We start from the raw sequence: 9,877 nt of genomic DNA on the forward strand, positions 1-9,877 counted from the left end.
TTCTAATTCTGTTACCGAACATAGTCTCTCTTATTGGTCATATGAACATTATAATGTAACGGGCAATTCCACTAAAACTAGCGACTGTTTGTGCATAACCTATGAATAACTTTACTCGAAATTTAATATACGTTTATAAACACAAGTCATATGATAGTCCAACGCATCCACCGAAGGATTTGAACCTTGCCTTTTAGCGTTATAAGCCTTAAAGCTTAATGCTGTGTCACCATAAAAGGTATTAAATTTAATATGAACGTACGTTTATATATGGCTTCTTCATGTTGTATGTTTGTTTGTAACTTAAAGTGTCGTCTCATGAAAAGAACAATTCTCACGACAAATATATTATAATAGACAATTATTTTAGTCTAGTTTTCAACGTCTAAAAGATTGGATGAAGACAGTTGTTTTTTACGTAACACTTCGACTCTGATTGAGACAAAGAGGTCCTTTTTAACAAATTTTGACCATAGTTGGTCAGTTTGTTTGTTGTCAGATCTGTGTATTGGTTTATTTCTGTTTTGCCAAGGGCAAGTATCGAAACCCGATTTTTAGCGTGATTCTGTTGATGTTATGTTGTGTCACTCGCCTGACCATGAGGAATATTTACCTGTAACTGAAATAAAAATATTGAAGCAATTAACAATGAGAAAATAAACCCTTCCAAGATTTCTTCGGGATATTACCAGACAACTAGTAAAGTGTTCGATGATACAAGTTTTTATATTCAGATCAAGGTGGAGTTAGATATGGTGAAACAGTTTCTGAGAAATCTCATTTCGTATTTTTGGTGAACATTTTACTATAAAAGATATGGACAGTTCGGTATTTCTAGTCCTGTCTGAAACAATAGACAAAACTTGCAAGTGAAGTTAACTGAAAATCATCGGAAGGTAGGATATCTTTATATTGATACATTATGTGTGAATTATCTATTTTATAACTTTAGAAGTAATAACTTTCTTAGCATCTTTAAAATAAAACATTTTTCTCTGAATAACAAGTGAAGTAAGATACTCTTTTCTATCGTGTTAAAATTATCATTCGTGATATTTGTAACAAATCACAGTTTAACAACAACACTGAATTACGTCTTTGTAATTTCTCAAAACAGAATTGTTTGTTTTTTTGGAATTACGTTGTAAGTTTTGTTCCTGTTTTATTAAGTTGTTTTGATTTATTTTGAATCTCTTCAGTGTCTTGTGATTCGTATATTGTAGACATGAAGACCGCATTCCTGGTTCTGTTCTCTCTTGTCGTCCTAGCGGGAGACGCTTATGGTAAGTTTGTCAAAGAATTTTGATATTACACATCGGTTTGTCTTTATTATGTATTTAGTCACGTGATCTGATTCTGGAAAGGAATTGTTGGAATCTGTGGAACGAAATACGTTTTAACAAACTTAGGACGACTTCCTACTAAATCATCAACCTGAACGTAAGTTATACAACACGATAAAACTAAAATCTACTAAACTGTTTTACACGATAAAACTTTCATAAAATAAACAGTTACCTTTGTTGAACCAGTCTCTCCATGTTTCTATTGTCATCTACAGCGCCATCGTCCGGAGAAACAAGAAGTAAAATAAGAAACAGATCACATACATTAACAGATGGACGTGCACATAATATATAATTAATTCAGATAATTAGCCAAGTTATATTTTTATACTGTTTACAATTTATTTTTTAAAATTGTTGAATTGAAAAACCTTTACCACAGACATGTTATTATATATCTTATAATATTATAATTGAGGGTTAAACGGTTATAGAAGTTGTGCTCTTTCTTAGTTTTCTTATTAATTTTAGATATAAAACACTTGTTTACACAGTAATTAAAATACTTGGTATTGGTCCACTAGTGTAGAAACACATGGTAGAGGACTACCCATTTGTCTACCTCTGTCACGTGTTTAATAACGACCACAGCTAAAAAGTTATATTTTCCTTAACTTAGTCTCTTGATAGTTTGAAGTAAAATAAAGGTTATTATGATATTACTTGGGAGATTCGAAACGATCAGTGATAAACATTCTATTGTTAACACATAATGTAATATGAACGATTTATTTTATCCGTAGCTGTTGTTTACTGTGGAAATGGATGGTTCTGCCCTGACGGGAATACTTGTTGCTTGCATCCTAATGGCAGTTTTGGTTGTTGCCCATATCGCAATGCCGTCTGTTGCTGTAGTGGAGAAACATGTTGTCAGTCTCTGCATTCGTGTTCAGCAGATTCTACCAGATGTAATCGATGTCCATCCTTTGCTGGTGCAGTTCGGGGAGACGCACCGAAAGCGACATCTATCGTCGCTGCTAGGAAATCTTGAGTTGAGCACGGAAATTAAAAACAAAACAAAAACCTTTAAAATTTTTGTTTTAAAATTAAAGTCTATATTTTTAACTGACATCCTTTCCATGTCATTAAAAATTGACGAGAAAAATAAAAGTTATAAATAAAAGTATATGTGATAAAGACTGTTTTATTAGAATGTATCGAACCTCAAATCATCAAAAACAGTTTGACAAAACAGTGATGAAACAAACATATCTCAACCATGAGTCTGACATTAATGTGGGTAAGTTTGTTTATAAAGTAAAATATATTCAACATGCATTGTTTTACATACAGTAATTGTAGACTGTTATTATTTTAAACACAATAAATATAAAATTAAAATTATGCTTGTGAGAAACTCAGAACAAATGTCATACCTTACAAACAGAATAATACGTCACGTTCGTTAGAATTTGTGGTGTGAGCCACTTTTTAAAAATAAATTTCTGCTTCTAGTTTGTTTATTTGTTATTAAACAAAGTTACACGAAGGACTATCTGTTTAACACGGGTAACGAAGCCCGGTTTTTAGGAGAACAGTCTGTAGACATACTATTGTACCACTAAAGGACACTAGATCTACTGCTTAAGGATATTTAAACACAAGAAAGTGAAAAAATTATTCCAATCGCACTACGTTCGCTGTATCTATTGTTAAACAATACGTTTCGCTCAGTCCCAGAGATTTTCAGAGCTGATGGGACACAAAAACCAAATAATTGTTAAGCATATACAGTGAAGATGGTATCAAGTTAACTACCGATGTAAATTATTAAACACTTACAAAACGATTATTAATTTTTAAAAGAAAAAAATTTGTGTCTCTGTTGAGAAAAACCTGTCGTCTTTAATTCCTGACGAGCCCCGGCATGGCCAGGTGGTTAGGGCACTCGACTTATAATCTCAGGATCGCGTGTTCGAATCCACGGCACACTGAACATGTCTTTTCTGCCGGGAGGTCGTTTTTACGTGACGGTGAATCCCACCCTTCTCTGTTAAATGATTACCTCAATAATTGGCAGTATGCGGTGATGATTAGCTTCCTTCCCTCTAGTGTTACACTGTTAAATTACGGATGGCTAGTGCAGATAACCTAAAGCAGCTTTTCACTAAAATTAAAAACAAACAAACAGTTCAAATAAAATTTTAAATATGGACACAGTAAAAAATTCAGTGCCTAATAAAAACTGAACAAACGTAAATGAAATGGTTTTCGTCTGGAAAATATTATGTTTGTACAAAATGGTGTTTGTACGTTAGTTTTGAAAATAAAATGTGGTAGAACATTTTATAAGCAGTTTTTTAACCTCGTTTTATATGGTTAAATGAATGTTATTACAAATATTGAAGACTACTAAATGTGTAAATTACAGCACACTGTGTAAGTTCTTGTGTTTCCAGATTATATACGCTTTATTATAAGAAAATATTGACATAGTGACGAGATTAAATGAGATTGTTTTGTGTTTAGCAACGCTTTAAAAATTATGGTCTCTGAATTTAAACTTAGTTATATGTTTTTTATTTATTTTAATACAATGGTTTAAAACATTCAGTCAAACACTATGCATCAATTTGTTTTGTTGTGTTTTTCTGGTTGAAATTCTTGTAGTTAAAGGTTGTGATACCTTAAATAAATTATTTATTGTGTTCAGTTCACAAAGATGCACGACATGAAACGAATTTCCATAATTCTAAGTAAACTGTCTTCGATCTTACCTTTGTCAGTATAATTATATGTTTTACAATCATGTGATATCAGTTTCTATGAAGTCTTCTGAAATGTATAAATAACAGTTGTAAGCTTTGTTTACAAATATAAATAATGTTTTCTGTGGACACGCTATGTGATACGTGGACTTACTTATCAGTATCTTATATTTATACAATTTATAATTAAGATAGAGACAACATGCAGACTTCATGATTTAATGAATAACATGTGTCATGTTATTTACTTTGATTTCCACATGATTTTTATGACACGTAACAAAAACTCATCAAAAATACATTTTGTGATTTAGAAATATTTATTTATTGATTTATATTAATTAAATGTTTTGAGCTATATGGACTGAAACATTTACGGGTTTGTCACCAGGAGTCGTGATATATTGTGTGAAAGTACGAACGAAATTTTCGAAAGGACAACAAAACCATAGAAATGTTTCATCTTCATAGCACGTTAATAAGATATGTATTAATCAGTTTGAGATAACACATAGAGTTTAGTAATTTCTTACCAGCAGGTTACATTTTCTTTACTTTAAAGTTTTGTATCATCAAACAAAAATGTACAAGTGTAAAATTACCACTTGTACTTCATCCATTATCATTTTGAAACGAGTATAATCTGTCCACGTTGTTACAAACACTTACCTGTATTGTGGGACGTATTGTTTCTCTAGGTCTCACTTGTTCCTGAGGTTGACTGGTTTCTCATTAAATGTTTCTAAACAGTTAATTATTAGTGTTGTACAGTAAATTTTAAATGGAAGATTTGAGATAACACTTTCTTGTTATAAATCTTGGAAGCTAAGTTATAAATGAATTCAATGGTTCAGTCAAGACTGAACAGGATAACAAACTTTGCAGGCTAAGCTTGTTGATATTCCAAACTTGAGGCTAAGGTCGTCAAAAGTTAAGTGACATTTTAACCTTATTACAACAAACATTATTTGATCTTCAGTCTCCACCTGAAAATTAAAAGTGTCGATATGAGACATATACTAAACCAATGTGGAGAATACTTGTCGGTCATTAAAGTTTCACTTTAAGATATTGTTCCCCCCTTCAACTTAAAATTACATTTGTCTGACAAAACCTTGTTTGAACATCTGTTCATTTAAGTGTTTAACTATGGTCACTGTCAAGTATAAGACCTCTATAACAAAGTTGCCAGTTAAGTAAACGGCCCGGCATGGCCAGGTTGGTTAAGACACTCGACTCGTAATCTGAGGGTCGCGGGTTCGAATCTCCGTCGCATCAAACATGCTCGACCTTTCAGCCTTGGAAGTGTTATATGTGACGGTCTTTCCACAATTCGTTGGTACAAGATTAGTCCAACAGTTGGCTGTGGGTGAGGATGACTAACGATCTTTCAACTGTTAACTGAGGGACGGCCAGCGCAGATAGCCTCGTGTAGGTTTGCTCGACATTCAAAACAAAACAAAACAAAAACGTGACAACCTATCTTCCGGTAAAGTAGTAAAGATACAATGATCACTTTACTTCTGTGACTTTGTTCAGCCTAACCTACTGACTATCTGATGTTAGTAGCTCAACTGTCACTTATGTTGGTTTGTATGTACTTCACAAAGCTACACAATGGATTATTTGTTCTTCTTTCATGACAGGTATCGAAAACCGAATTTTAGAGTTATAAGTCATCAGTATGTCTACTGAAACCCTGGGACAGAATGTAGTAAAGGTGAAGGAACTCAAGTTGTCTGTGTGTTTGTCTCAAGTTACTTAAGTCGTTGTTCCAGACCACGAAATAATTTATATACATTACGACATAAATCAAAATGTATTATGTTGTCATTACAGTAAACAGTTAACTTGAGGAAGAGTTGGAAAGTGTAGCGATATTTGTGTTCATTGAAAATGTTCGTTTTGTTTTATTAGGTAGAAGCCTACGAAATAGGATACTTGTGTTGTTCCCATCACGGGTATCGAAACCCAAGTTTTAGCGTTATAAGCCTTCAAACTTAATCTTTGAGCCAACGGGGGGGGGACATTTCATATTGGGTAACTGTTATTAAATGTACGTTGTACCCATGGTGTATAAATATGTGTCCCACTTAACACGCCGTGGGACATCGGTAAGTTTACGAACTTATAACACTAACATTCAGTTCGCTTCTCTGCAGATAGCTCACCGTGGCTTTGTTCTAAAAGAAACAAAATGTATATTTGTCAGTAACTAGAAAATGTTCGTTACACAAATTAAGATTCTTTCTTTGAAATTAAGCACAAAGCTACTCAACCAGCTGTCTCTACATTACTCACCACGGGTATCGAAACCCATGTTGAGAGACAACTCGAACAAGTGCGTCAGACAAATTAAGTAACGAAAAATAAAACACTTTGAAGGATTGGTTTGTTTTGAATTTCGCTAAAAAACTGCACGAGGGCTATCTGTGCTAGCCGTCCTTAATTTAGCAATGTAAGTCTTGAGAGAAGGCAACTAGTCATCACTAAACCCCGCCAACTCTTGAGTTACTATTTTACTAACGAATAGTGGGATTGACTGTCACATTATACTTGAAAAGTCGAGCATGATTGGTGCGACTAGGAATTCGAACCCGCAACCCTCAGATTACGTCTCCAGCGTCTTAACCACCTGGCCATGCCATGCCCACTGTGAAGGAATGAATGGTTTTAAGTTGATTATTTTATTTATATATATATTTATAGCGACGTTTCTAGAACGTATTGTTAAGACCGATCCAGTAACAAGATGGTTTCAACATTTAATAATTAAAATAGAAGTTTAACTACTTTCTTTTTTCTGGTAATTACAAAAAACATGTGAAAGACTCGTAAACGTTGCTTAAAAGTCCGTAACCTGCTGGGAAAATATAAAAGAGAAAAACTGTAGATTTATGATAAATATAAAAATAAAACGGTGAATTTCAGGCTTAACAATTCGTAGTATCGTTCATGAGAATAATGATACAAAAACATTACGACAAAAACACAGTCGTTTAAGAATAACTAACACAGAAACACCACTATAAAAACACAATCGTTTGAGAATCACTGATACATAAACACATTTTGTTCTAATTCTGTTACCGAACATAGTCTCTCCTATTCGTCATATGAACATTATAATATAACGGTCAATTCCACTAAAACTGAAGACTGTTTGTGCAAACCCTAAAAAAAACTTTATCGAAATTTAATAAACGTTTGTAAATACAAGTCACATGGTAGTTCAGCGCATCCACCAAAGGGTTTTAACCTTACATTTTAGCTTTATGAGCCTAAAGCTTAATGCTGTGTCACCATAAAAGTAATAAAACTTAGTATCAACGTATAATTATAAATGGCTTATTCATCTTGTATGTTTGTTTGTAACTTAAAGTGTCGTCTCATGAAAAGAACAACTCTCACGACAAACATATTATAATAGACAAATATTTTAGTCTAGTTTTCAACGTCTAAAAGGTTGGGTGAAGACAGTTGTTTTTTTACGTAACACTTCGACTCTGATTGAGACAAAGAACTCCTTTTTAACAAATTTGTACCTTATTTGGTTAGTTTGTTTGTTGTCAAGGTCAGATCTGTGTATTGGTTTAACTCTGCTTTGCCAAGGGCAAGTATGGAAACCCGATTTTTAGCGTGTCACTGGTCATGATGATGAGGAATATTTACCTGTAACTGAAATAAAAATATTGAACCAATTAACAATGGGAAAATAAACCCTTCCAAGAAAGCTTCGGGATGTTACAAGACAACTAGTAAAGTGTTCCATAATACAGGTTTTTATATTCAGATCAAGGTGGAGTTAGATATGGTGAAACAGTTTCTGACAAATCTCATTTCGTATTTTTATGAACATTTTACTATAAAAGATATGGACTGTTCGCTGTTTCTAGTACTGTCTGAAACAATAAACAAAACTAGCAAGTGAAGTTAACTGAAAGTCATCGGAAGGTAGGATATCTTTATGTTGTTCATTATGTGTGAATTATCTGTTTTATAACTTTAGAAGTAATAACTTTCTTAGCATGTTTAAAATGAAACATTTTTCTCTGAATAACAAGTGAAGTAAAATACTGTTTTTAACGTGTTAAAATTATCATTCGTGATATTTGTAACAAATCACAGTTTAACAACAACGCAGAATTACGTCTTTGTAATTTTTCAAAACAAAATGCTTCGTTTGTTTTATGGAATTCCGTTGTAAGTTTTGTTCCTGTTTTAATAAATTGTTTTGATTTATTTTGAATCTCTTCAGTGTCTTGGGATTCGTATATTGTAGACATGAAGACCGCATTCCTAGTTCTGTTCTCTCTTGTCGTCCTAGCGGGAGACGTTTATGGTAAGTTTGTCAAAGAATTTTGAATATTACACATCGGTTTGTCTTTATTATGTATTTAATCACGTGATCTGACTCTGGAAAGGAATTGTTGGAATCTGTGGAACGAAATACGTTTTAACAAACTAAGGACGACTTCCTACTAAAATATCAACCTGAACGTAAGTTATACAACACGATAAAACTAAAATCTACTAAACTGTTTAACACGGTAAAACTTTCATAAAATAAACAGTTACCTTTGTTGAACCAGTCTCTCCATGTTTCTATTGTCATCTACAGCGCCATCGTCCGGAGAAACAAGAAGTAAAATAAGAAACAGGTCACATACATTAGCAGATGGACGTGCACATGATATATAATTAATTCAGATAATTAGCCAAGTTATATTTTTATACTGTTTACAATTTATTTTTAAAATAGTTGAATTGAAAAACCTTTATCACAGACATGTTATTATACATCTTATAATATTAAAATTGAGGGTTAAACGGTTATAGAAGTTGTGCTCTTTCTTAGGTTTCTTATTAATTTTAGATATAAAACACTTGTTTACACAGTAATTAAAATACTTGGTATTGGTCCACTGGTGTAGAAACACATGGTACAGGACTACCCATCTGTCTACCTCTGTCATGTGTTTAATAACGACAACAGCTAAAAGTTATGTTTTCTTAACTTAGTATCTTGATTGTGTGAAGTAAAATAAAGGTTATTATGATATTACTTGGGAGAGTCGAAACGATCAGTGATAAACATTCTATTGTTAACACATAATGTAATATGAACGATTTATTTTATTCGTAGCTGTTTACTGTGGAAATGGATGGTTCTGCCCTGACGGGTTTACTTGTTGCTTGCGTCCAAATGGCAGTTTCGGTTGTTGCCCATATCGCAATGCCGTCTGTTGCTGTAGTGGCAAAACATGTTGTCCTTCTCTGCATTCGTGTTCAGCAGATTCTAACAGATGTAATCGATGTCCATCCTTTGCTGGTGCAGTTAGGGGTGATGCGCCGACAGCGACATCTCTCGTCGAAGCTGGAAAATCTTGAGCACGGAAATTAAAAAACCAAACAAAAACCTTTAAAATTTTTGTTTTAAAATTAAAGTCTATATTTTTAACTGACATCCTTTCCATGCATTATTGTAACTAAAAATTGACGAGAAAAATAAAAGTTATAAATTAAACTACACGTGATAAAGATTGTTTTATTATAATGTGTCGAACTTCAGATCATCAAAAAACAGTTTGACAAAACAGTGATAATACAAACATATCTTAAACATGAGTCTGACATTAATGTGGGTAAGTTTATCAGCATCTTATATTTATAGAATTTATAATTAAGATAGAGATAACATGCAGACTTCATGATTTAATGAATAACATGTGTCATGTTATTACTTTGATTTCTACATGATTTTAATAACACGTAGCAAAAACTCATCAAAAATATATTTTGTGTTTAAGAAATATTTATTTA

At 32.8% G+C, this 9,877-nt stretch overlaps 1 protein-coding gene across 6 annotated transcripts; it reads left to right on the plus strand.

Annotated features, from left to right (window-relative positions):
• The first annotated feature begins 786 nt into the window (after positions 1-786).
• LOC143241862 (granulin-2-like) lies at positions 787-9,584 on the plus strand. Of its 6 annotated transcripts, XM_076485143.1 has the most exons (4): positions 787-896; positions 1,224-1,283; positions 2,090-2,358; positions 9,464-9,584. In XM_076485143.1, the coding sequence occupies exons 2-3, from the start codon at positions 1,226-1,228 to the stop codon at positions 2,335-2,337; spliced, it is 306 nt and encodes a 101-aa protein (XP_076341258.1). In that variant the 5' UTR covers positions 787-896; positions 1,224-1,225; the 3' UTR covers positions 2,338-2,358; positions 9,464-9,584. The 6 variants fall into 6 exon arrangements, with proteins under 6 accessions (XP_076341258.1, XP_076341257.1, XP_076341259.1 ...); XM_076485142.1 differs by lacking the exon at positions 9,464-9,584 and having other exon boundaries at positions 2,090-2,472; XM_076485144.1 differs by lacking the exon at positions 9,464-9,584 and having other exon boundaries at positions 825-896; positions 1,200-1,283; positions 2,090-2,472.
• Positions 9,585-9,877: the final 293 nt, after the last annotated feature.

The sequence above is a fragment of the Tachypleus tridentatus genome, unplaced genomic scaffold, assembly GCF_004210375.1.
Source record: "Tachypleus tridentatus isolate NWPU-2018 unplaced genomic scaffold, ASM421037v1 Hic_cluster_1, whole genome shotgun sequence".
In the NCBI taxonomy this organism is placed as follows: Eukaryota; Metazoa; Arthropoda; class Merostomata; order Xiphosura; family Limulidae; genus Tachypleus; species Tachypleus tridentatus.

Excerpts from the sequence above, each read along its gene's own strand:
- LOC143241862 (XM_076485143.1), top strand. The coding sequence starts at position 1,226 with ATGAAGACCGCATTCCTGGTTCTGTTCTCTCTTGTCGTCCTAGCGGGA. Across the intron at positions 1,284-2,089 it reads CCTAGCGGGAGACGCTTATG|CTGTTGTTTACTGTGGAAAT; the intron begins GTAAGTTTGTCA and ends TTTTATCCGTAG.